At 48.7% G+C, this 27,999-nt stretch overlaps 1 protein-coding gene and 1 long non-coding RNA gene across 30 annotated transcripts in view; one reads left to right on the forward strand and one right to left on the reverse strand.

Moving 5' to 3' along the window:
- ythdc1 (YTH N6-methyladenosine RNA binding protein C1) overlaps window positions 1-27,999 on the forward strand; it is an 89,403-nt gene that overhangs the window by 37,758 nt on the left and 23,646 nt on the right. For 3 of the 13 annotated variants that reach the window (XM_052517547.1, XM_052517546.1, XM_052517544.1), the window contains exons 12-13: window positions 5,047-5,089; window positions 7,870-7,935. The exons of 4 other annotated variants lie outside the window; for them this stretch is intronic. In XM_052517547.1, the coding sequence (XP_052373507.1) occupies window positions 5,047-5,089; window positions 7,870-7,935 (109 nt within the window). Of the gene's footprint in view, window positions 1-5,046; window positions 5,090-7,869; window positions 7,936-9,696; window positions 9,856-9,976; window positions 10,958-27,999 lie in introns of those variants that run through there. 6 more of the 13 variants (XM_052517551.1, XM_052517549.1, XM_052517542.1 and 3 more) reach the window with 3 other exon arrangements.
- LOC127929583 (uncharacterized) lies at window positions 269-27,471 on the reverse strand. 17 transcript variants are annotated; one of them, XR_008135274.1, is made up of 10 exons: window positions 27,385-27,471; window positions 27,220-27,352; window positions 26,920-26,961; window positions 26,541-26,610; window positions 25,898-25,967; window positions 25,196-25,265; window positions 1,071-1,245; window positions 901-1,035; window positions 675-769; window positions 269-513 (listed from the first exon to the last, which is right to left on the reverse strand). It is a non-coding gene; the product is annotated as an uncharacterized LOC127929583 (long non-coding RNA). The 17 variants fall into 17 exon arrangements; XR_008135275.1 differs by lacking the exons at window positions 675-769; window positions 26,920-26,961 and adding an exon at window positions 26,678-26,719 and having other exon boundaries at window positions 464-610; window positions 27,220-27,317; XR_008135276.1 differs by lacking the exons at window positions 675-769; window positions 26,920-26,961 and adding an exon at window positions 26,678-26,712 and having other exon boundaries at window positions 464-610; window positions 27,283-27,352.

Genomic DNA, 27,999 nt, shown 5'->3' on the forward strand with positions numbered 1-27,999 from the left:
CTGGTCTAGGAACAGTGGGTTAACTGGTCTAGGAACAGTGGGTTAACTGGTCTAGGAACAGTGGGTTAACTGGTCTAGGAACAGTGGGTTAACTGGTCTAGGAACAGTGGGTTAACTGGTCTAGGAACAGTGGGTTAACTGGTCTAGGAACAGTGGGTTAACTGGTCTAGGAACAGTGGGTTAACTGGACTAGGAACAGTGGGTTAACTGGACTAGGAACAGTGGGTTAACTGGACTAGGAACAGTGGGTTAACTGGACTAGGAACAGTGGGTTAACTGGACTAGGAACAGTGGGTTAACTGGACTAGGAACAGTGGGTTAACTGGACTAGGAACAGTGGGTTAACTGCCTGTTCAGGGGCAGAACGACAGATTTGTACCTGGTCAGCTTGGGGATTCTATCTTGCAACCTTCCGGTTACTAGTCCAACACTCTAACCACTAGGCTACCTGCCCCCCCCTACACTCTAACCACTAGGCTACCTGCCACCGCTACACTCTAACCACTAGGCTACCTGCCTCCTCTACACTCTAACCACTAGACTACCCTGCCACCTCTACACTCTAACCACTAGACTACCTGCCTCCTCTCCACTCTAACCACTAGGCTACCTGCCACCGCTACACTCTAACCACTAGGCTACCTGCCTCCTCTCCACTCTAACCACTAGGCTACCTGCCACCGCTACACTCTAACCACTAGGCTACCTGCCTCCTCCACACTCTAACCACTAGGCTACCTGCCCCTCTACACTCTAACCACTAGGCTACCTTGCCACCGCTACACTCTAACCACTAGGCTACCCTGCCACCTCTACACTCTAACCACTAGGCTACCTGCCACCGCTACACTCTAACCACTAGGCTACCCTGCCACCTCTATACTCTAACCACTAGGCTACCTGCCACCGCTACACTCTAACCACTAGGCTACCCTGCCACCTCTACACTCTAACCACTAGGCTACCTGCCTCCTCTCCACTCTAACCGCCACTAGGCTACCTGCCTCCTCCCCACTCTAACCGCCACTAGGCTACCTGCCTCCTCCACACTCTAACCGCCACTAGGCTACCTGCCTCCTCTACACTCTAACCGCCACTAGGCTACCTGCCTCCTCTACACTCTAACCGCCACTAGGCTACCTGCCTCCTCTACACTCTAACCGCCACTAGGCTACCTGCCTCCTCTACACTCTAACCGCCACTAGGCTACCTGCCTCCTCTACACTCTAACCGCCACTAGGCTACCTGCCTCCTCTCCACTCTAACCACTAGGCTACCTGCCTCCTCTCCACTCTAACCACCACTAGGCTACCTGCCTCCTCTACACTCTAACCACCACTAGGCTACCTGCCTCCTCTACACTCTAACCACCACTAGGCTACCTGCCTCCTCTACACTCTAACCACCACTAGGCTACCTGCTGCCCCATTACCATGAGACCTACAGTTATTTGCTTGACTATGACCTGCTGATAATCCATGACCGCCACAGGCCTAGTTGGAGGTACTGGCGTACTGGAGTTGGAACACTTGCTTTTAAAACTCCCCATGATGAATTTTGAAGAGAGAAGTTCAACGACAGGCTGAAACTGAGTGTAAAATATGGTCGTTGTGGATGTGTGTTTTTTTTTTTTTTTTTTGAAGCCTAACGAAATGGACAGGGCTTTCTAAGGTAACGGATTCACTTTTATTATGCTTCCTGGATCCCCGTCTGCTGCTCTGAGAGTCCAGGAGAGAGAACGTCTAGCCCCACGCCATGCTGTTGGGTCATTGATTGTGCAGGGCTGCTTACAGAGCCTACAGTTATAGTGCATTTGATTTTGAATAGCCTAGTAATAGGGCATTTTTAAATGGCCTTTTTTTTTTTTACCTCCGGAGTGTCTCCACCGTGCGTTTCCATCTCCTCTCCTTCTCCAGAACAGAGAGGGGCTGGCAACAGTTTAATGAAATGTTTTTGTTTGTTTGTGAAAATATGTTACTGTCGATGTTCCCGATCAGATTTCACTTGGTTTCCCACATTAAATCACTGGTTGGAGAGACCATGGCATCCAGAGTTTGGGCGGGAATATCACCTGTCGCCTAGGGAGAGGATGCATGCTCATCCTGTGTGAAAGCAGAGTTTTGATGGTTGCCACAAGCAACAGGAGACTCCCAGCAGCCGCTCTAGTTACTCCAGCGGCTCCTCCAGTTACTCCTCTGGTTGCTCCGGCGGCTCCTCTGGTTACTCCGGCGGCTCCTCTAGTTACTCCGGCGGCTCCTCTAGTTACTCCGGCGGCTCCTCTAGTTGCTCCGGCGGCTCCTCTAGTTGCTCCGGCGGCTCCTCTAGTTGCTCCGGCGGCTCCTCTAGTTGCTCCGGCGGCTCCTCTAGTTGCTCCGGCGGCTCCTCTAGTTGCTCCGGCGGCTCCTCTAGTTGCTCCGGCGGCTCCTCTAGTTGCTCCGGCGGCTCCTCTAGTTGCTCCGGCGGCTCCTCTAGTTGCTCCGGCGGCTCCTCTAGTTGCTCCGGCGGCTCCTCTAGTTGCTCCTCTGGTTACTCCGGCCGCTCCTCTAGTTGCTCCTCTGGTTACTCCGGCGGCTCCTCTGGTTACTCCGGCGGCTCCTCTGGTTACTCCGGCGGCTCCTCTGGTTACTCCGGCGGCTCCTCTGGTTACTCCGGCGGCTCCTCTGGTTACTCCGGCGGCTCCTCTGGTTACTCCTCTGGTTACTCCGGCGGCTCCTCTGGTTACTCCTCTGGTTACTCCGGCCGCTCCTCTGGTTACTCCGGCGGCTCCTCTAGTTACTCCTCTGGTTACTCCGGCCGCTCCTCTGGTTACTCCGGCGGCTCCTCTGGTTGCTCCGGCGGCTCCTCTAGTTACTCCTCTAGTTACTCCTCTGGTTACTCCGGCGGCTCCTCTGGTTACTCCGGCGGCTCCTCTGGTTACTCCGGCGGCTCCTCTAGTTACTCCGGCCGCTCCTCTGGTTACTCCGGCCGCTCCTCTGGTTACTCCGGCGGCTCCTCTGGTTACTCCTCTGGTTACTCCGGCCGCTCCTCTGGTTGCTCCTCTGGTTACTCCGGCGGCTCCTCTGGTTACTCCTCTGGTTACTCCGGCGGCTCCTCTAGTTACTCCTCTGGTTACTCCGGCGGCTCCTCTAGTTACTCCTCTGGTTACTCCGGCGGCTCCTCTAGTTACTCCTCTGGTTACTCCGGCGGCTCCTCTAGTTACTCCTCTGGTTACTCCGGCGGCTCCTCTAGTTACTCCTCTGGTTACTCCGGCGGCTCCTCTGGTTACTCCGGCGGCTCCTCTGGTTGCTCCGGCTCCTCTAGTTGCTCCGGCGGCTCCTCTATATACCGGAGTAACCTACCCAGCATGATTTTACAATGGAAAGCGGCCTCCATCCGCTTTTCCAGTGCATGCGGATGACATGTCCCCCCGCCTATTTGATAATGGGCCTTTTTTTTCTCTAAATCCAAACAAATTTGACATATTAGTGAAGACTAGATTTAAATTGAGTATCGTTTGATGGGTGAAAAGGTGATCACTTGAGGCACAAGCAGTTTTTTTGCGACTTTTTCAAATAGCAGATTTAGTTGAATCCTGCAGCCCATTTGTGTTTTGATTTCTAAGACTTTCTGAGGTTTTGTATCGTTCAAAACTAAAGTTGCCAAATAACTCTAAATCTGGTGTATAGGACCCGTTTCAAATGATCATTTTGACGCTCAACATAGCCACTTCATATGCGCACACATACTATAAAATAATGTAACGGGGACTTATGAGCATTTCAGCTAAATGAATTCGCCGACAACCTATGGCACGGAGCATAGCCAGATAACAGACTATTTTTTTTTCTTAAAATGATAACTTTTCTTTAAACCTGCCTAAAATAATGGATTTATTGTGATGTATAATAAATTGACATTTTTTAAATGTAGATTTTTCAGAGATTCTGCATCAGTGGCTGGTATGTGAGGAAGCCAGGAGATGCTACATGTGTTGGTTAATTAACGGTCAATTACTGTGAGACCTGGCAGTCATTTGCATGACAATAACCATCTGACAAAATGTAATGACCGCCCTGGCCCTCCCCCTCTCCACCAACCCTTCCCTGGCCCTCCCCTCTCCACCACCCTTCCCTGGCCCTCCCCCCCTTCCCCTCCACCAACCCTTCCCTGGCCCTCCTCAACCCTCCACCAACCCTTCCCTGGCCCCCCCCCCTCCACCAACCCTTCCCTGGCCCTCCACCAACCCCTTCCCCTCTCCACCAACCCTTCCCTGGCCCTCCCCTCTCCACCAACCCTTCCCTGGCCCTCCCCCTCTCCACCAACCCTTCCCTGGCCCTCCACCAACCCTCCCCCTGGCCCTCCACCAACCCTTCCCTGGCCCTCCCCCTCTCCACCAACCCTTCCCCTGGCCCCCACCAACCCCCCCTCTCCACCAACCCTTCCCTGGCCCTCCCTCTCCACCAACCAACCCTTCCACCAACCCTTCCCTGGCCCTCCCCTCTCCACCAACCCTTCCCTGGCCCTCCACCAACCCTCCCCTCTCCACCAACCCTTCCCCGGCCCTCCACCCCCTCTCCACCAACCCTTCCCCGGCCCTCCCCTCTCCACCAACCCTTCCCCGGCCCTCCCCTCTCCACCAACCCTTCCCCCGGCCCTCCCCTCTCCACCAACCCTTCCCCCGGCCCTCCCCCTCTCCACCAACCCTTCCCCTGGCCCTCCACCAACCCTCCCCCTCCACCAACCCTTCCCCCGGCCCTCCACCAACCCCCCGGCCCCTCCACCAACCCTTCCCCCGGCCCTCCACCCCTCTCCCCCTGGCCCTCCACCTCTCCACCGACCCTTCCCCTCTCCCCGGCCCTCCCCCCTCTCCACCGACCCTTCCCCTCTCCCCGGCCCTCCCCCCCTCTCCACCAACCCTTCCCCGGCTCTCCACCAACCCCCCCTCTCCACCAACCCTTCCCCCGGCCCTTCCCCCGGCTCTCCACCAACCCTTCCCCCGGCCCTCCCCCCTCTCCACCAACCCTTCCCCTCCCCAGACATTAACCAGTAGTAACTTCATTTCCCCAGGCGCTTCCCAACGGGAGTAAGAAGAGATGTGTTTCTCAATGGGGTGAGTTCAGTAAATATACACTACATCACCAAAGGTATGTGAACACCTACTGTCCTACATTCCAAAATCATTAATATGGACTTGGTCCTCCCTTTTAGTCCCATAACAGCCTCCATTCTTCTGGGAAGGCTTTCCACTAGATGTTGGAACATTGCTGCTATAACAGCCTCCACTCTTCTGGGAAGGCTTTCCACTAGATGTTGGAACATTGCTGCTATAACAGCCTCCACTCTTCTGGGAAGGCTTTCCACTAGATGTTGGAACATTGCTGCTATAACAGCCTCCACTCTTCTGGGAAGGCTTTCCACTAGATGTTGGAACATTGCTGCTATAACAGCCTCCACTCTTCTGGGAAGGCTTTCCACTAGATGTTGGAACATTGCTGCTATAACAGCCTCCACTCTTCTGGGAAGGCTTTCCACTAGATGTTGGAACATTGCTGCTATAACAGCCTCCACTCTTCTGGGAAGGCTTTCCACTAGATGTTGGAACATTGCTGCTATAACAGCCTCCACTCTTCTGGGAAGGCTTTCCACTAGATGTTGGAACATTGCTGCTATAACAGCCTCCACTCTTCTGGGAAGGCTTTCCACTAGATGTTGGAACATTGCTGCTATAACAGCCTCCACTCTTCTGGGAAGGCTTTCCACTAGATGTTGGAACATTGCTGCTATAACAGCCTCCACTCTTCTGGGAAGGCTTTCCACTAGATGTTGGAACATTGCTGCTATAACAGCCTCCACTCTTTGGGAAGGCTTTCCACTAGATGTTGGAACATTGCTGCTATAACAGCCTCCACTCTTTGGGAAGGCTTTCCACTAGATGTTGGAACATTGCTGCTATAACAGCCTCCACTCTTCTGGGAAGGCTTTCCACTAGATGTTGGAACATTGCTGCTATAACAGCCTCCACTCTTTGGGAAAGCTTTCCACTAGATGTTGGAACATTGCTGCTATAACAGCCTCCACTCTTCTGGGAAGGCTTTCCACTAGATGTTGGAACATTGCTGCTATAACAGCCTCCACTCTTCTGGGAAGGCTTTCCACTAGATGTTGGAACATTGCTGCTATAACAGCCTCCACTCTTCTGGGAAGGCTTTCCCCTAGATGTTGGAACATTGCTGCTATAACAGCCTCCAGTCTTCTGGGAAGGCTTTCCACTAGATGTTGGAACATTGCTGCTATAACAGCCTCCAGTCTTCTGGGAAGGCTTTCCACTAGATGTTGGAACATTGCTGCTATAACAGCCTCCACTCTTCTGGGAAGGCTTTCCACTAGATGTTGGAACATTGCTGCTATAACAGCCTCCACTTTTCTGGGAAGGCTTTCCACTAGATGATGGAATGCTGCTATAACAGCCTCCACTCTTCTGGGAAGGCTTTCCACTAGATGTTGGAACATTGCTGCTATAACAGCCTCCACTCTTCTGGGAAGGCTTTCCACTAGATGTTGGAACATTGCTGCTATAACAGCCTCCACTCTTCTGGGAAGGCTTTCCACTAGATGTTGGAACATTGCTGCTATAACAGCCTCCACTCTTCTGGGAAGGCTTTCTACTAGATGTTGGAACATTGCTGCTATAACAGCCCCCACTCTTCTGGGAAGGCTTTCCACTAGATGTTGGAACATTGCTGCTATAACAGCCTCCACTCTTCTGGGAAGGCTTTCCACTAGATGATGGAACATTGCTGCTATAACAGCCTCTACTCTTCTGGGAAGGCTTTCCACTAGATGTTGGAATGCTGCTGCTGGTACTTTCTTCCATTCAGCCACTGGGAGCATAAGGAAGGTCCTGGGAAGGTGCTGATGTTGGAACATTGGCTATAACAGGCTCACTCTTCAGGCGTTCCAATTCATCGTTCCAATTCATCGCAAAGGTTGAGGTCAGGGCTCTGTGCAGACCAGTCAAGTTCTTCCACACCGATCGACAAACCATTTCTGGTTTGTGCACGGGGGAATTGTCATGCTGAAACAGGAAAGCACCTTCCCCGAACTATTGCCACAAAGTTGGGAGCACAGAATCGTCTAGAATGTCATTGTATACTGTAGTGTTAAGATTTCCCTTCACTGGAACTAAGAGGCCGAGCCCAAACCATGAAAAACAGCCCCAGACTATTATTCCTCATCCACCAAACTTTACAGTTGGCACTATTCATAGGGGCAGGTAGCGTTCTCCTGGCATCCGCCAAACCCAGATTCATCTGTCGGACTGCCAGATGGTGAAGCTTGAAACATCACTCCAGAGAATGAGTTTCCACTGCTCCAGAGTCCAATGGTGGTGAGCTTTACACCACTGATCTTAGGCTTGTGTGCGGCTGCTGGGCCATGGAAACCCATTTCAATCAAGCTCCTGATGAACAGCTCCCGACAGTCTCGTTCTGTGAGCTTGTGTGGTCTACCACTTCGCGGCACAGCGCCGTTGTTGCTCCTAGATGTTTCCACTTCACAATAACAACACTTACAGTTGACCGGGGCAGCTCTAGCAGGGCAGAAATCTGACAAACTAACTTGTTGGAAAGGTGGCATCATAAGGCAGTGCCTCGTTGAAAGTCACTGAGCTTTTCCGTAAGGCCGTTCTACGGCCGATGTTTGTCTATGGAGATTGCATGGCATGCTCGATTGTATTCACCTGTAATCAACGGGGGTAGCTGAAATAGCTGAATCCACTAATTTGAAGGGGTGTCCACATACTTTTGTGTGTGTCTATATAGTCATTGACATTAACACACAGTTCATTTGATTCACTCCTATTGATATTATCATGTGTTTTGTTATCCCCAGTCCTACAACGATTACATGAGAGAGTTCCACCACACCATTGGGCCTCCTCCTCCTTGGCAAGGAATGGTATGTTCTAGAAGTTTGGTTCATAGAGCTATAGAGTGCTCTAAGTCATATGGTTTAATATAGACAGAAGACTAAAAAGGCCTATTAATGCTACCTGAGAAATACCTGTCTGGTCGAAACACGTTGTATGTAGTAAGTTACACTGACCTGAGAAATACCTGTCTGGTCGAAACGCGTTGTAGTAAGTTACACTGACCTGAGAAATACCTGTCTGGTCGAAACACGTTGTAGTAAGTTAAACTGACCTGAGAAATACCTGTCTGGTCGAACACGTTGTAGTAAGTTACACTGACCTGAGAAATACCTGTCTGGTCGAAACACGTTGTAGTAAGTTACACTGACCTGAGAAATACCTGTCTGGTCGAACCACGTTGTAGTAAGTTACACTGACCTGAGAAATACCTGTCTGGTCGAAACACGTTGTAGTAAGTTACACTGACCTGAGAAATACCTGTCTGGTCGAAACACGTTGTAGTAAGTTACACTGACCTGAGAAATACCTGTCTGGTCGAAACACGTTGTAGTAAGTTACACTGACCTGAGAAATACCTGTCTGGTCGAAACACGTTGTAGTAAGTTATACTGACCTGAGAAATACCTGTCTGACCTGTAGAAACTGACCTGAGAAATACCTGTCTGGTCGAACCACGTTGTAGTAAGTTACACTGACCTGAGAAATACCTGTCTGGTCGAACCACGTTGTAGTAAGTTACACTGACCTGAGAAATACCTGTCTGGTCGAAACACGTTGTAGTAAGTTACACTGACCTGAGAAATACCTGTCTGGTCGAACCAGTTAGTAAGTTACACTGACCTGAGAAATACCTGTCTGGAACCACGTTGTAGTAAGTTACACTGACCTGAGAAATACCTGTCTGGTCGAACCACGTTGTAGTAAGTTACACTGACCTGAGAAATACCTGTCTGGTGTAGTAAGTTACACTGACCTGAAATACCTGTCTGGTCGAAACACGTTGTAGTAAGTTACACTGACCTGAGAAATACCTGTCTGGTCGAAACACGTTGTAGTAAGTTACACTGACCTGAGAAATACCTGTCTGGTCGTTGTAGTAAGAAACGCGTTGAGAGTTACACTGACCTGAAATACCTGTCTGGTCGAAACACGTTGTAGTAAGTTACACTGACCTGAGAAATACCTGTCTGGTGTAGTAAGTTACACTGACCTGAGAAATACCTGTCTGGTCGAAACACGTTGTAGTAAGTTACACTGACCTGAGAAATACCTGTCTGGTCGAACCACGTTGTAGTAAGTTACACTGACCTGAGAAATACCTGTCTGGTCGAAACACGTTGTAGTAAGTTACACTGACCTGAGAAATACCTGTCTGGTCGAAACACGTTGTAGTAAGTTACACTGACCTGAGAAATACCTGTCTGGTCGAAACACGTTGTAGTAAGTTACACTGACCTGAGAAATACCTGTCTGGTTGTCTTTCACCTAATAAGTTACACTAATCTGCTCCTGTCTGTATAATAGTCAATATTTTGGGTGAATCTCTGAAGTTTCTCATCATAGTCTCTGTTAATGGCTCATCTCTTCAGAAGACTTTATCTAATATTTGTTTGTTAAATTTACGTGCAACTCATTTTACGTACATGGCTCTTCAATTGTTGTATAACGTAGTTACGTGGCAAGTACATTGTTTTTGTTTTTAATTGATCCTACCTGCCATTTTTAAGAGGTTTTCTTGCCTCTGACTTCATTCATAGTGTCATTTTAAAAACCCATCTCCCCGGTAGGCACCGTACCCTGGGATGGAGCAGCCACCTCACCACCCGTTCTACCAGCACCATCCTCCTCCTCCCCAGGCACATCCCCCGTACACTGGGCACCACCCTGTACCACACGACGCCCGCTTCAGGGAGAAGAGAGTCGGACGTTCCTTCAGCTCTACCCTGGTACAGCTCCTTTCTGTCCTGGTTTAAATGTGTAGTGCACTACAAATGGAATAGTGAGTCATTTGGGACGTAGTATAGCCTGAACACCACCATCTCTCTCTCTCTCTCTCTCCCTCTGCAGCATGACTACGACATGCGGGTGGATGACTTCCTGAGACGGACCCAGGCCGTGGTGACAGGTCGCCGCAGCCGCCCCAGAGAACGAGACCGGCAGAGGGAGCGAGAACGGCCCCGGGACGCCCGCCGGGACCGCGACAGAGACCGTGGACGCGAACGTGACCGAGAGAGAGACCGGATCAGAGACCGGGAGAAGGAGAGGGGGCGCTACAGGAGATAATCAGGGACTAAATCAAATCAAATAAGAAGTCCTGTGGTTGTTTCTCTGACCTTGTCATTTGTTTTTCTTCCATTTTGTTTTATTTTATTTTTTTAAGAATCTGAACTGTTCTGAGTGATTGTTCTGTTTTACATCGTGCTGTGAAGTCGCCTCATGTCTATCATGCATGCAGTGTAACTGAACTAACTGGGGGGGGGGGGTCCGTCCACCCCAAAAATACACATTTTTAGTTAATCTTATTTTGGAGGAGACGCGGTTAAGATCATTTGGAGCTGGTTTTCGTCTCTTCTTCCTGTCCCCGACTTTCAGTGTTGAATGCCAGTCTCTTTTGCGTGTATTTTTTTTTAGGAAGGGACTGATCCACTTGTCACATTTTGTCTTTGTGCTGTTCATACTTGTACATCGTTCAAGTGAAGATCTCTACTGACATGGGTATAATTGTACTGAATCTGACTGGCAGTGTTGTTGCGAGTCCCTTTTTTTTTCTAGTGTTTTGACCTGGAAGCAAAAAGCAATATTGTTGTTATGATCGATCCCGTTTCCTTTCGGGAAGTTTAAACCAATCAGTGTAAAGTTTAGAGAACCTGCAAGGTTTTTGTCGGGGACGGGGGAATAAGGTATCGCTTTTGTCTTGGATGACTGTTTTGTACAAAAAAACAACAAATTAAATACTATTGAGTGTTTTACTACTGTCGTCAGTTTGAGTAAAAGATGTTTTGTATTGATTCACTTTACATTAAACAAGGTTTTACCTTTCTGACTTTCTGCTGGTTTGCAGAGGAAATATTAATCGTAAGATCAACAATGGCAATACACATCAGTCAGATTTAAATGTTTGGGAAAACTAGTGACATTTTAGGCCTTATGTTTGGGCTCCTGAGTGGCGCAGCGGTCTAAGGCACTGTCTCTCAGTGCATCACTACAGACCCTGGTTCAGCGGTCTAAGGCACTGCCTCTCAGTGCATCACTACAGACCCTGGTTCAGCGGTCTAAGGCACTGTCTCTCAGTGCATCACTACAGACCCTGGTTCAGCGGTCTAAGGCACTGCCTCTCAGTGCATCACGACAGACCCTGGTTCAGCGGTCTAAGGCCCTGCCTCTCAGTGCATCACTACAGACCCTGGTTCAGCGGTCTAAGGCACTGCCTCTCAGTGCATCACTACAGACCCTGGTTCAGCGGTCTAAGACACTGCCTCTCAGTGCATCACTACAGACCCTGGTTCAGCGGTCTAAGGCACTGTCTCTCAGTGCATCACTACAGACCCTGGTTCAGCGGTCTAAGGCACTGCCTCTCAGTGCATCACTACAAACCCTGGTTCAGCGGTCTAAGGCACTGCCTCTCAGTGCATCACTACAGACCCTTGTTCAGCGGTCTAAGGCACTGCCTCTCAGTGCATCACGACAGACCCTGGTTCAGCGGTCTAAGGCCCTGCCTCTCAGTGCATCACTACAGACCCTGGTTCAGCGGTCTAAGGCACTGCCTCTCAGTGCATCACTACAGACCCTGGTTCAGCGGTCTAAGGCACTGCCTCTCAGTGCATCACTACAGACCCTGGTTCAGCGGTCTAAGGCCCTGCCTCTCAGTGCATCACTACAGACCCTGGTTCAGCGGAGCCCTGCCTCTCAGTGCATCACTACAGACCCTGGTTCAGAACATCTCAGTGCATCAAAACCTGGTTCCCAGAAGCCTCTCAGTGCATCACTACAGACCCTGGTTCATAGACAGCAATGTTAGAGGAGTCAACAGACTCAGAACATCTAGTGGAAAACCTTCCCAGAAGAGTGGAGGCTGTTATAGCAGCAATGTTCCAACATCTAGTGGAAAACCTTCCCAGAAGAGTGGAGGCTGTTATAGCAGCAATGTTCCAACATCTAGTGGAAAACCTTCCCAGAAGAGTGGAGGCTGTTATAGCAGCAATGTTCCAACATCTAGTGGAAAGCCTTCCCAGAAGAGTGGAGGCTGTTATAGCAGCAATGTTCCAACATCTAGTGGAAAGCCTTCCCAGAAGAGTGGAGGCTGTTATAGCAGCAATGTTCCAACATCTAGTGGAAAGCCTTCCCAGAAGAGTGGAGGCTGTTATAGCAGCAATGTTCCAACATCTAGTGGAAAGCCTTCCCAGAAGAGTGGAGGCTGTTATAGCAGCAATGTTCCAACATCTAGTGGAAAGTCTTCCCAGAAGGCAGCAAAGGGAGGGACCAACTCCATATTAATGGCCATTTTAACATTTTGGACAGGTAACTAGTAACAGATTGCATTAAGAAGGTAACCTACCCAACCCCTGTTTGCAAATGAATCCTTAGGGGAGAAAATTAGCTTAATTATCTATATATTTTATACTAGTTATCATACAAAGAATAATTACATCTATTTTAGATATGTAAGTTATGTTTTTTTTCAAGCCTAAATGGTCAACAATATTTTTGTGTGTGTGTACTCTTCATTTATTGGACTGTACATAATTGCCTTTGCATTCTGTCGCAGTGAAAATGGGGTCCACTCTACTCAGGAGCTAGTGGGGTCTATTCTACTCAGGAGCTAGTGGGGTCCATTCTACTCAGGAGATAGTGGGGTCTATTCTACTCAGGAGCTAGTGGGGTCCACTCTACTCAGGAGCTAGTGGGGTCCACTCTACTCAGGAGCTAGTGGAGTCCACTTTACTCAGGAGCTAGTGGAGTCCACTTTACTCAGGAGCTAGTGGGGTCCACTCAGGAGCTAGTGGGGTCCACTCAGGAGCTAGTGGGGTCCACTCAGGAGCTAGTGGGGTCCACTCAGGAGCTAGTGGGGTCCACTCAGGAGCTAGTGGGGTCCACTCTACTCAGGAGCTAGTGGGGTCCACTCTACTCAGGAGCTAATTGGGTCCACTCTACTCAGGAGCTAGTGGGGTCCACTCTACTCAGGAGCTAGTGGGGTCCATTCTACTCAGGAGCTAATGGGGTCCACTCTACTCAGGAGCTAGTGGGGTCCATTCTACTCAGGAGCTAGTGGGGGTCCACTCAGGAGCTAGTGGGGTCCACTCAGGAGCTAGTGGGGTCCATTCTACTCAGGAGCTAGTGGGGTCCACTCTACTCAGGAGCTAGTGGGGTCCACTCTACTCAGGAGCTAGTGGGGTCCACTCTACTCAGGAGCTAGTGGGGTCCACTCTACTCAGGAGCTAGTGGGGTCCACTCTACTCAGGAGCTAGTGGGGTCCATTCTACTCAGGAGCTAGTGGGGTCTATTCTACTCAGGAGCTAGTGGGGTCCATTCTACTCCGGAGCTAGTGGGGTCCACTCTACTCAGGAGCTAGTGGGGTCCACTCTACTCAGGAGCTAGTGGGGTCCACTCTACTCAGGAGCTAGTGGGGTCCATTCTACTCAGGAGCTAGTGGGATCCATTCTACTCAGGAGCTAGTGGGGTCTATTCTACTCAGGAGCTAGTGGGGTCCATTCTACTCCGGAGCTAGTGGAGTCCATTCTACTCAGGAGCTAGTGGGGTCCATTCTACTCAAGAGCTAGTGGGGTCCACTCTACTCAGGAGCTAGTGGGTCCACTCAGGAGCTAGTGGGGTCCATTCTACTCAGGAGCTAGTGGGTCCACTCAGGAGCTAGTGGGGTCCACTCTACTCAGGAGATAGTGGGGTCCAATCAGGAGCTAGTGGGGTCCATTCTACTCAGGAGATAGTGGGGTCCATTCTGGAGCTAGTGGGGTCCATTCTACTCAGGAGCTAGTGGGGTCCATTCTACTCAGGAGATAGTGGGGTCTATTCTACTCAGGAGATAGTGGGGTCCAATCAGGAGCTAGTGGGGTCCAATCAGGAGCTAGTGGGGTCTATTCTACTCAGGAGATAGTGGGGTCCATTCTACTCAGGAGATAGTGGGGTCCACTCTACTCAGGAGCTAGTGGGGTCCACTCTACTCAGGAGCTAGTGGGGTCCATTCTACTCAGGAGCTAGTGGGGTCCATTCTACTCAGGAGCTAGTGGGGTCCATTCTACTCAGGAGCTAGTGGGGTCCATTCTACTCAGGAGCTAGTGGGGTCCATTCTACTCAGGAGCTAGTGGGGTCCACTTAGGAGCTAGTGGGGTCCACTTAGGAGCTAGTGGGGTCCACTCAGGAGCTAGTGGGGTCCACTCAGGAGCTAGTGGGGTCTATTCTACTCAGGAGCTAGTGGGGTCCACTCTACTCAGGAGCTAGTGGGGTCCACTCAGGAAGCTAGTGGGGTCCACTCAGGAGCTAGTGGGGTCCACTCTACTCAGGAGATAGTGGGGTCCATTCTACTCAGGAGCTAGTGGGGTCCACTCTACTCAGGAGATAGTGGGGTCCATTCTACTCAGGAGCTAGTGGGGTCCATTCTACTCAGGAGCTAGTGGGGTCCATTCTACTCAGGAGCTAGTGGGGTCCACTCTACTCAGGAGCTAGTGGGGTCCATTCTACTCAGGAGATAGTGGGGTCCATTCTACTCAGGAGATAGTGGGGTCTATTCTACTCAGGAGCTAGTGGGTCCACTCAGGAGCTAGTGGGGTCCATTCTACTCAGGAGCTAGTGGGGTCCATTCTACTCAGGAGCTAGTGGGGTCCATTCTACTCAGGAGATAGTGGGGTCCAATCAGGAGCTAGTGGGGTCCATTCTACTCAGGAGCTAGTGGGTCCACTCAGGAGCTAGTGGGGTCCATTCTACTCAGGAGATAGTGGGTCCACTCAGGAGCTAGTGGGGTCCATTCTACTCAGGAGATAGTGGGGTCCAATCAGGAGCTAGTGGGGTCCATTCTACTCAGGAGATAGTGGGTCCACTCAGGAGCTAGTGGGGTCCATTCTACTCAGGAGATAGTGGGGTCTATTCTACTCAGGAGCTAGTGGGTCCACTCAGGAGCTAGTGGGGTCCACTCAGGAGCTAGTGGGGTCCATTCTACTCAGGAGCTAGTGGGGTCCATTCTACTCAGGAGCTAGTGGGGTCCATTCTACTCAGGAGATAGTGGGGTCCAATCAGGAGCTAGTGGGGTCCATTCTACTCAGGAGATAGTGGGGTCCATTCTACTCAGGAGCTAGTGGGTCCACTCAGGACCTAGTGGGGTCCATTCTACTCAGGAGATAGTGGGTCCACTCAGGAGCTAGTGGGGTCCATTCTACTCAGGAGATAGTGGGGTCCATTCTACTCAGGAGCTAGTGGGGTCCATTCTACTCAGGAGCTAGTGGGGTCCAATCAGGAGCTAGTGGGTCCACTCAGGAGCTAGTGGGGTCCATTCTACTCAGGAGCTAGTGGGGTCCATTCTACTCAGGAGCTAGTGGGGTCCATTCTACTCAGGAGCTAGTGGGGTCCATTCTACTCAGGAGCTAGTGGGGTCCATTCTACTCAGGAGCTAGTGGGGTCTATTCTACTCAGGAGCTAGTGGGTCCACTCAGGAGCTAGTGGGGTCCACTCAGGAGCTAGTGGGGTCCATTCTACTCAGGAGCTAGTGGGGTCCATTCTACTCAGGAGCTAGTGGGGTCCATTCTACTCAGGAGCTAGTGGGTCCACTCAGGAGCTAGTGGGGTCCATTCTACTCAGGAGATAGTGGGGTCCAATCAGGAGCTAGTGGGGTCCATTCTACTCAGGAGATAGTGGGGTCCAATCAGGAGATAGTGGGGTCTATTCTACTCAGGAGCTAGTGGGGTCCATTCTACTCAGGAGCTAGTGGGTCCACTCAGGAGATAGTGGGGTCTATTCTACTCAGGAGATAGTGGGGTCCGTTCTACTCAGGATGAGGAGCTATTCTACTTGCGAAATCTAGAGTTTACACACCAAGGAGAGTCACTGCTCATCTTGCAACCCATCTTGTCCAATCAGTTAGTCTCCCCAAAAATATACATTGGACATATATATATATTGCACCATACACTATGTTCTGTACTTTTGTGTCACAGTGAAAGGGGGGGTTGATTCTCGTCTGGAACACTTTTAGTTTCCAAATCCACCGAGTTTACACCCAGAGGACCGTCTCTTCTCAGTGTGCGGCCCTTAAAAGTGACAAATCATCTTAAATACAATATTTCTTTCATATTGGACATACAGTGCCTTCGGAAAGTGTTCCGTGTCATGAGGAATGGGGGGGTGGTCCTTTCAGAAAGAAGTGGTGGGTGATTAAAAAAAGTTCTTATTGTTTTACTGCCGAAAAGCCGAGACCAGAAAAGTCTGATCCGCAGCCTCAGCCTTTTAAAAACCAGTGGCAGTTGGTGATTGTTCTCTAAAGCAGTCTTCTGAGAGGGAAATATCAATACACTTTTTCACTATGGCATCCAATACTATGTTTTACATGAGTTATCAGAGATTAAATTACTTAGTGGAAAGAAGTTAAAATGTAAAGCTTGAATGATGCAGCAGACTGATGAAATTAAGAAATATGCTTGATAATGAAATAATATAATAATATATGCCATTTAGCAGACGCTTTTATCCAAAGCGACTTACAGTCATGTGTGCATACATTCTACGTATGGGTGGTCCCGGAATCGAACCCACTACCCTGGCGTTACAAGCGCCATGCTCTACCAACTGAGCTACAGAAGGACTCTTAACAAAAATATGAACTCGACATGCAACAAGTTCAACAATTGTCCTGAGTTACAGTTCATATAAGGAAATCAGTCAATTGAAATAAATTCATTAGGCCCTTATCTATGGATTTCACATGACTGGGTTGGGGCGCAGCCATGGGTGGGCCTGGTTCCCCAGTGGGTGGGCCTATGCCCTCCCAGGCCAGCCAATCAGAATGAGGTTTTCCCCCAAAAAGGGCTTTATTACAGACAGGAATACACAGTTTCATCAGCTGTCCGGGAGGCTGGTGTCGGACTATCAGGGAGGCTGGTGTCGGACTATCAGGGAGGCTGGTGTCGGACTATCAGGGAGGCTGGTGTCGGACTATCCCGCAGGTTGTGGAGGTCCTGGGCTCGCGTGGTTACACGTGGTTTGTGGTTATGAGGCCCGGTTAGACGTACTTCTCTAAAACAACGTTGTAGGCGGCTTATGGTAGAGAAATTAACATTAAATTCTCTGGAAACAACTCTGGTGGACATCCCTGCAGTCAGCATGCCAATTGCATGCTCCCTCAAAACATGAGACATCTGTGGCATTGGGTTGTGTGACAAAACTGCACATTTTATTGTCTCCAGCACAAGGTGCACCTGTGTAATGATCGTGTTTCATCAGCTTCTTGATATGTCACAGCTGTCAGGTTGATGGATTATTTTGGCAAAGGAGAAATGCTCACGAACAGATGTAAACTAATTTGAGAGAAGTGAGCTTGGAAAATGTCTGGGATCTTTTATTTCATCTCATGAATAATAATATAATAATAATAATAATCATGGGACCAACACTTTACATGTCACGTTTAGATTTTTGTTCACAATATATTTAAATATAAATGTGTTATTTATTTCATATAGTGGTGGGCACTAATATAGATAATTCTATATGATATTGATATTGTTTGATATCGATATGATCAAGGCGTATTGTGCTATTGCTTTATTCTTCCGGTTGACGTACACTATTCTGTAATAAAGCACACATGACTGTATCTGCAGGCACAGAGCCCTCTCACAGACCTTCTAACAGGCTGCTTAGCATACGATAAAACACATGACTGTATCTGCAGGCACAGAGCCCTCTCACAGACCTTCTAACAGGCTGCTTAGCATACGATAAAACACATGACTGTATCTGCAGGCACAGAGCCCTCTCACAGACCTTCTAACAGGCTGCTTAGCATACGATAAAACACATGACTGTATCTGCAGGCACAGAGCCCTCTCACAGACCTTCTAACAGGCTGCTTAGCATACGATAAAACACATGACTGTATCTGCAGGCACAGAGCCCTCTCACAGACCTTCTAACAGGCTGCTTAGCATACGATAAACAAACAAACAGTAAAACAGGCTGCTTAGCATATACGATAAACAAACAGTAAAACAGGCTGCTTAGCATATACGATAAACAAACAGTAAAACAGGCTGCTTAGCATATACGATAAACAAACAGTAAAACAGGCTGCTTAGCATACGGTAAACAAACAAACAGTAAAACAGGCTGCTTAGCATATACGATAAACAAACAGTAAAACAGGCTGCTTAGCATATACGATAAACAAACAGTAAAACAGGCTGCTTAGCATATACGATAAACAAACAGTAAAACAGGCTGCTTAGCATATACGATAAACAAACAGTAAAACAGGCTGCTTAGCATACGGTAAACAAACAGTAAAACAGGCTGCTTAGCATACGGTAAACAAACAAACAGTAAAACAGGCTGCTTAGCATACGGTAAACAAACAAACAGTAAAACAGGCTGCTTAGCATATACGATAAACAAACAGTAAAACAGGCTGCTTAGCATATACGATAAACAAACAGTAAAACAGGCTGCTTAGCATACGGTAAACAAACAAACAGTAAAACAGGCTGCTTAGCATATACGATAAACAAACAGTAAAACAGGCTGCTTAGCATATACGATAAACAAACAGTAAAACAGGCTGCTTAGCATATACGATAAACAAACAGTAAAACAGGCTGCTTAGCATATACGATAAACAAACAGTAAAACAGGCTGCTTAGCATATACGATAAACAAACAGTAAAACAGGCTGCTTAGCATATACGATAAACAAACAGTAAAACAGGCTGCTTAGCATATACGATAAACAAACAGTAAAACAGGCTGCTTAGCATATACGATAAACAAACAGTAAAACAGGCTGCTTAGCATATACGATAAACAAACAGTAAAACAGGCTGCTTAGCATAAAACGGTAAACAAACAAACAGTAAAACAGGCTGCTTAGCATATACGATAAACAAACAGTAAAACAGGCTGCTTAGCATATACGATAAACAAACAGTAAAACAGGCTGCTTAGCATATACGATAAACAAACAGTAAAACAGGCTGCTTAGCATATACGATAAACAAACAGTAAAACAGGCTGCTTAGCATATACGATAAACAAACAGTAAAACAGGCTGCTTAGCATATACGATAAACAAACAGTAAAACAGGCTGCTTAGCATATACGATAAACAAACAGTAAAACAGGCTGCTTAGCATATACGATAAACAAACAGTAAAACAGGCTGCTTAGCATATACGATAAACAAACAGTAAAACAGGCTGCTTAGCATACGATAAACAAACAGTAAAACAGGCTGCTTAGCATACGATAAACAAACAGTAAAACAGGCTGCTTAGCATATACGATAAACAAACAGTAAAACAGGCTGCTTAGCATATACGATAAACAAACAGTAAAACAGGCTGCTTAGCATACGGTAAACAAACAAACAGTAAAACAGGCTGCTTAGCATATACGATAAACAAACAGTAAAACAGGCTGCTTAGCATACGGTAAACAAACAAACAGTAAAACAGGCTGCTTAGCATACGGTAAACAAACAAACAGTAAAACAGGCTGCTTAGCATATACGATAAACAAACAGTAAAACAGGCTGCTTAGCATACGGTAAACAAACAAACAGTAAAACAGGCTGCTTAGCATACGGTAAACAAACAAACAGTAAAACAGGCTGCTTAGCATACGGTAAACAAACAAACAGTAAAACAGGCTGCTTAGCATATACGATAAACAAACAGTAAAACAGGCTGCTTAGCATATACGATAAACAAACAGTAAAACAGGCTGCTTAGCATACGATAAACAAACAGTAAAACAGGCTGCTTAGCATACGATAAACAAACAGTAAAACAGGCTGCTTAGCATACGATAAACAAACAGTAAAACAGGCTGCTTAGCATACGATAAACAAACAGTAAAACAGGCTGCTTAGCATACGATAAACAAACAGTAAAACAGGCTGCTTAGCATACGATAAACAAACAGTAAAACAGGCTGCTTAGCATACGGTAAACAAACAAACAGTAAAACAGGCTGCTTAGCATACGGTAAACAAACAAACAGTAAAACAGGCTGCTTAGCATACGGTAAACAAACAAACAGTAAAACAGGCTGCTTAGCATACGGTAAACAAACAAACAGTAAAACAGGCTGCTTAGCATATACGATAAACAAACAGTAAAACAGGCTGCTTAGCATATACGATAAACAAACAGTAAAACAGGCTGCTTAGCATATACGATAAACAAACAGTAAAACAGGCTGCTTAGCATATACGATAAACAAACAGTAAAACAGGCTGCTTAGCATATACGATAAACAAACAGTAAAACAGGCCGCTTAGCATATACGATAAACAAACAGTAAAACAGGCTGCTTAGCATACGGTAAACAAACAAACAGTAAAACAGGCTGCTTAGCATATACGATAAACAAACAGTAAAACAGGCTGCTTAGCATACGATAAACAAACAGTAAAACAGGCTGCTTAGCATATACGATAAACAAACAGTAAAACAGGCTGCTTAGCATATACGATAAACAAACAGTAAAACAGGCTGCTTAGCATACGATAAACAAACAGTAAAACAGGCTGCTTAGCATATACGATAAACAAACAGTAAAACAGGCTGCTTAGCATACGATAAACAAACAGTAAAACAGGCTGCTTAGCATACGGTAAACAAACAGTAAAACAGGCTGCTTAGCATACGGTAAACAAACAAACAGTAAAACAGGCTGCTTAGCATACTTAATTGTCTGCTGATGGTCCATCAATTGTGGATGAGCTTCCCATTGTATTAAAAGCAGTCGTCTGGTTCAGAAAAGTGAACATTTACACAGTTGCAATGTATTTTCTACAAAACTATATGTTATAATAATATATGCCATTTAGCAGACGCTTTATCCAAAGATAAACTTACAGTCATGTGTGCATACATTCTACGTATGGGTGGTCCCGGGATCGAACCCACTACCCTGGCGTTACAAGCGCCATGCTCTACCAACTGAGCTAGGGTTAGGAATCGTAAAATGCCACTGATATGTGTATAGATTTTCCATTTCGGTGCCCATCACTAAGTGAATGGATTAATTTGATGAGGGATTGAAACTAATTCATGTACCATAAAGTGTGTTAAAACATTCATTTGTATACACCGTGGACCCCAAATCTAACCCCCAGGCTCTAGTGTAGACTAACATAACTCACCGTGGACCCCAAATCTAACCCCCCACAGGCTCTAGTGTAGACTGACATAACTCACCGTGGACCCCAAATCTAAACAACCCCCCCCAGGCTCTAGTGTAGACTGCCATAACTCACCGTGGACCCCAAATCTAAATCCCCACCAGGCTCTAGTGTAGACTGACATAACTCACCGTGGACCCCAAATCTAAACCCCCAGGCTCTAGTGTAGACTAACATAACTCACCGTGGACCCCAAATCTAAATCCCCACCAGGCTCTAGTGTAGACTGACATATCTCACCGTGGACCCCAAATCTAACCCCCCAGCAGGCTCTAGTGTAGACTGCCATAACTCACCGTGGACCCCAAATCTAACCCCCCCAGGCTCTAGTGTAGACTGACATAACTCACCGTGGACCCCAAATCTAAACAACCCCCCAGGCTCTAGTGTAGACTGACATAACTCACCGTGGACCCCAAATCTAAATCCCCACCAGGCTCTAGTGTAGACTGACATAACTCACCGTGGACCCCAAATCTAACCCCCCCCAGGCTCTAGTGTAGACTGACATAACTCACCGTGGACCCCAAATCTAACCCCCAGGCTCTAGTGTAGACTGACATAACTCACCGTGGACCCCAAATCTAAACACCCCCCCAGGCTCTAGTGTAGACTGACATAACTCACCGTGGACCCCAAATCTAAATCCCCACCAGGCTCTAGTGTAGACTGACATAACTCACCGTGGACCCCAAATCTAAACAACCCCCCCCCAGGCTCTAGTGTAGACTGCCATAACTCACCGTGGACCCCAAATCTAAACCCCCCAGGCTCTAGTGTAGACTAACATAACTCACCGTGGACCCCAAATCTAACCCCCCACAGGCTCTAGTGTAGACTAACAACTCACCGTGGACCCCAAATCTAACCCCCCACAGGCTCTAGTGTAGACTGACATAACTCACCGTGGACCCCAAATCTAAACAACCCCCCAGGCTCTAGTGTAGACTGCCATAACTCACCGTGGACCCCAAATCTAAATCCCCACCAGGCTCTAGTGTAGACTGACATAACTCACCGTGGACCCCAAATCTAAACCCCCCCAGGCTCTAGTGTAGACTAACATAACTCACCGTGGACCCCAAATCTAACCCCCCAGGCTCTAGTGTAGACTGCCATAACTCACCGTGGACCCCAAATCTAAACAACCCCCCAGGCTCTAGTGTAGACTGCCATAACTCACCGTGGACCCCAAATCTAAACCCCCCAGGCTCTAGTGTAGACTAACATAACTCACCGTGGACCCCAAATCTAACCCCCCAGGCTCTAGTGTAGACTAACATAACTCACCGTGGACCCCAAATCTAACCCCCCAGGCTCTAGTGTAGACTGACATAACTCACCGTGGACCCCAAATCTAAACAACCCCCCAGGCTCTAGTGTAGACTGCCATAACTCACCGTGGACCCCAAATCTAAATCCCCACCAGGCTCTAGTGTAGACTGACATAACTCACCGTGGACCCCAAATCTAAACCCCCCAGGCTCTAGTGTAGACTAACATAACTCACCGTGGACCCCAAATCTAACCCCCCAGGCTCTAGTGTAGACTAACATAACTCACCGTGGACCCCAAATCTAACCCCCCAGGCTCTAGTGTAGACTGACATATCTCACCGTGGACCCCAAATCTAAATCCCCACCAGGCTCTAGTGTAGACTGACATAACTCACCGTGGACCCCAAATCTAACCCCCCAGGCTCTAGTGTAGACTGACATAACTCACCGTGGACCCCAAATCTAAACACCCCCCCAGGCTCTAGTGTAGACTGACATAACTCACCGTGGACCCCAAATCTAAATCCCCACCAGGCTCTAGTGTAGACTGACATAACTCACCGTGGACCCCAAATCTAACCCCCCCCAGGCTCTAGTGTAGACTGCCATAACTCACCGTGGACCCCAAATCTAAACAACCCCCCCAGGCTCTAGTGTAGACTGCCATAACTCACCGTGGACCCCAAATCTAAACCCCCCAGGCTCTAGTGTAGACTAACATAACTCACCGTGGACCCCAAATCTAACCCCCCAGGCTCTAGTGTAGACTAACATAACTCACCGTGGACCCCAAATCTAACCCCCCAGGCTCTAGTGTAGACTGACATAACTCACCGTGGACCCCAAATCTAAACAACCCCCCAGGCTCTAGTGTAGACTGCCATAACTCACCGTGGACCCCAAATCTAAATCCCCACCAGGCTCTAGTGTAGACTGACATAACTCACCGTGGACCCCAAATCTAAACCCCCCCAGGCTCTAGTGTAGACTAACATAACTCACCGTGGACCCCAAATCTACCCCCCCAGGCTCTAGTGTAGACTAACATAACTCACCGTGGACCCCAAATCTAACCCCCCAGGCTCTAGTGTAGACTAACATAACTCACCGTGGACCCCAAATCTAAATCCCCACCAGGCTCTAGTGTAGACTGACATATCTCACCGTGGACCCCAAATCTAACCCCCCCAGCAGGCTCTAGTGTAGACTGCCATAACTCACCGTGGACCCCAAATCTAACCCCCCAGGCTCTAGTGTAGACTGCCATAACTCACCGTGGACCCCAAATCTAACCAACCCCCCAGGCTCTAGTGTAGATTGATGACAGCTTCAGTTAGCTTCGCATTCTAGCTCCGGCTTCATCTGCACTACGATGGTGGATATTACCGCTAACTAGCAGGCGTGTAACTAGCAGGCGTGTAACTAGCAGGCGTGTAACTGCGTGTGCTTGTCGGTCGTGGTTACTCGAACGCCGAACTCTTCCATTGAGACCTGAAACGTCAATCCACGGGCAAGTCAGTGACACGTTTTCATTTGTGCCGAAAACAAAATGAAATAAATGTATCTTGCAAATTAGAAGTGCCGTCTTTATCCTATTATTACTTAGCACCAATGCCGTCTTTATCCTATTACTTAGCACCACCAATGCCGTCTTTTACTTAGCATAAATGCCCTCTTTATCCTATTATTACTTAGCACCAATGCCGTCTTTATCCTATTACTTAGCACCAATGCCGTCTTTATCCTATTACTTAGCACCACCAATGCCGTCTTTTACTTAGCATAAATGCCCTCTTTATCCTATTATTACTTAGCACCACCAATGCCGTCTTTATCCTATTACTTAGCACCAATGCCCTCTTTATCCTATTACTTAGCACCACCAATGCCGTCTTTTACTTAGCATAAATGCCCTCTTTATCCTATTATTACTTAGCACCACCGTCTTTATCCTTTTACTTTTTTATTTTTTTATTTTTTAACCTTTATTTAACCAGGCAAGTCAGTTAAGAACACATTCCTATTTTCAATGACGGTCTAGGAACAGTGGGTTAACTGGTCTAGGAACAGTGGGTTAACTGATCTAGGAACAGTGGGTTAACTGGTCTAGGAACAGTGGGTTAACTGGTCTAGGAACAGTGGGTTAACTGGTCTAGGAACAGTGGGTTAACTGGTCTAGGAACAGTGGGTTAACTGGTCTAGGAACAGTGGGTTAACTGGTCTAGGAACAGTGGGTTAACTGCCTGTTCAGGGGCAGAACGACAGATTTGTACCTGGTCAGCTTGGGGATTCTATCTTGCAACCTTCCGGTTACTAGTCCAACACTCTAACCACTAGGCTACCTGCCGCCTCTACACTCTAACCACTAGGCTACCTGCCACCGCTACACTCTAACCACTAGGCTACCTGCCACCGCTACACTCTAACCACTAGGCTACCTGCCACCTCTACACTCTAACCGCCACTAGGCTACCTGCCTCCTCCACACTCTAACCACTAGGCTACCTGCCTCCTCTACACTCTAACCACCACTAGGCTACCTGCCTCATCTACACTCTAACCACCACTAGGCTACCTGCCTCCTCTACACTCTAACCACCACTAGGCTACCTGCCTCCTCTACACTCTAACCGCCACTAGGCTACCTGCCTCCTCTCCACTCTAACCGCCACTAGGCTACCTGCCTCCTCCACACTCTAACCACTAGGCTACCTGCCTCCTCTACACTCTAACCACCACTAGGCTACCTGCCTCCTCTACACTCTAACCGCCACTAGGCTACCTGCCTCCTCCACACTCTAACCACTAGGCTACCTGCCTCCTCTACACTCTAACCACCACTAGGCTACCTGCCTCATCTACACTCTAACCACCACTAGGCTACCTGCCTCCTCTACACTCTAACCACCACTAGGCTACCTGCCTCCTCTACACTCTAACCACCACTAGGCTACCTGCCTCCTCTACACTCTAACCACCACTAGGCTACCTGCCACCTCTACACTCTAACCACTAGGCTACCTGCCACCGCTACACTCTAACCACTAGGCTACCTGCCACCGCTACACTCTAACCACTAGGCTACCTGCCACCGCTACACTCTAACCACTAGGCTACCTGCCACCGCTACACTCTAACCACTAGGCTACCTGCCACCTCTCCACTCTAACCACTAGGCTACCTGCCACCGCTACACTCTAACCACTAGGCTACCCTGCCACCTCTACACTCTAACCACTAGGCTACCCTGCCACCTCTACACTCTAACCACTAGGCTACCTGCCTCCTCTACTCTAACCGCCACTAGGCTACCTGCCTCCTCTCCACTCTAACCGCCACTAGGCTACCTGCCTCCTCTCCACTCTAACCGCCACTAGGCTACCTGCCTCCTCCACACTCTAACCACCACTAGGCTACCTGCCTCCTCTACACTCTAACCACCACTAGGCTACCTGCCTCCTCTACACTCTAACCACCACTAGGCTACCTGCCTCCTCTACACTCTAACCACCACTAGGCTACCTGCCTCCTCTACACTCTAACCACCACTAGGCTACCTGCCTCCTCTACACTCTAACCACCACTAGGCTACCTGCCTCCTCTACACTCTAACCACCACTAGGCTACCTGCCTCCTCTCCACTCTAACCACCACTAGGCTACCTGCCTCCTCTACACTCTAACCACTAGGCTACCTGCCACCGCTACACTCTAACCACTAGGCTACCTGCCACCGCTACACTCTAACCACTAGGCTACCTGCCACCTCTACACTCTAACCACTAGGCTACCTGCCACCTCTACACTCTAACCACTAGGCTACCTGCCACCGCTACACTCTAACCACTAGGCTACCCTGCCACCTCTACACTCTAACCACTAGGCTACCCTGCCACCTCTACACTCTAACCACTAGGCTACCTGCCTCCTCTCTACTCTAACCGCCACTAGGCTACCTGCCTCCTCTCCACTCTAACCGCCACTAGGCTACCTGCCTCCTCTCCACTCTAACCGCCACTAGGCTACCTGCCTCCTCCACACTCTAACCACTAGGCTACCTGCCTCCTCTACACTCTAACCACCACTAGGCTACCTGCCTCCTCTACACTCTAACCGCCACTAGGCTACCTGCCTCCTCCACACTCTAACCACTAGGCTACCTGCCTCCTCTACACTCTAACCACCACTAGGCTACCTGCCTCATCTACACTCTAACCACCACTAGGCTACCTGCCTCCTCTACACTCTAACCACCACTAGGCTACCTGCCTACTCTACACTCTAACCACCACTAGGCTACCTGCCTCCTCTACACTCTATCCACCACTAGGCTACCTGCCTCCTCTACACTCTAACCACCACTAGGCTACCTGCCTCCTCTACACTCTAACCACTAGGCTACCTGCCTCCTCTACACTCTAACCACTAGGCTACCTGCCTCCTCTACACTCTAACCACTAGGCTACCTGCCACCGCTACACTCTAACCACTAGGCTACCTGCCACCTCTACACTCTAACCACTAGGCTACCTGCCACCTCTACACTCTAACCACTAGGCTACCTGCCACCGCTACACTCTAACCACTAGGCTACCCTGCCACCTCTACACTCTAACCACTAGGCTACCCTGCCACCTCTACACTCTAACCACCACTAGGCTACCTGCCTCCTCTACACTCTAACCACCACTAGGCTACCTGCCTCCTCTACACTCTAACCACCACTAGGCTACCTGCCTCCTCTACACTCTAACCACCACTAGGCTACCTGCCTCCTCTACACTCTAACCACTAGTCTACCTGCCTCCTCTACACTCTAACCACCACTAGGCTACCTGCCTCCTCTACACTCTAACCACCACTAGGCTACCTGCTGCCCCATTACCCATTACCCATTACCTGCTGCTTACAGAGCCTACAGTTATAGTGCATTTGATTTTGAATAGCCTAGTAATAGGGCATTTTTAAATGGCCTTTTTTTTTTATAGCTCCGGAGTGTCTCCACCGTGCGTTTCCATCTCCTCTCCTTCATTCCTTTCTCCAGAACACAGAGAGGGGCTGGCAACAGTTTAATGAAATGTTTTTGTTTGTTTGTTTGTGAAAACATGTTACTGTCGACGTTCCCGATCAGATTTCACTTGGTTTACCACATTAAATCACTGGGTAGCTGCAGGAACAAGGCTGGAGAGACCGTGGCATCCAGAGTTTGGGCGGGAATATCACCTGTCGCCTAGGGAGAGGCTGCATGCTCATCCCGTGTGAAAGCAGAGTTTTGATGGTTGCTACAAGCAACAGGAGACTCCCAGCGGCTCCTCCAGTTACTCCGGCGGCTCCTCCAGTTGCTCCGGCGGCTCCTCTAGTTGCTCCGGCGGCTCCTCTAGTTGCTCCGGCGGCTCCTCTAGTTGCTCCGGCGGC

This window comes from Oncorhynchus keta, unplaced genomic scaffold, assembly GCF_023373465.1.
Source record: "Oncorhynchus keta strain PuntledgeMale-10-30-2019 unplaced genomic scaffold, Oket_V2 Un_scaffold_8424_pilon_pilon, whole genome shotgun sequence".
Taxonomy (NCBI): domain Eukaryota; kingdom Metazoa; phylum Chordata; class Actinopteri; order Salmoniformes; family Salmonidae; genus Oncorhynchus; species Oncorhynchus keta.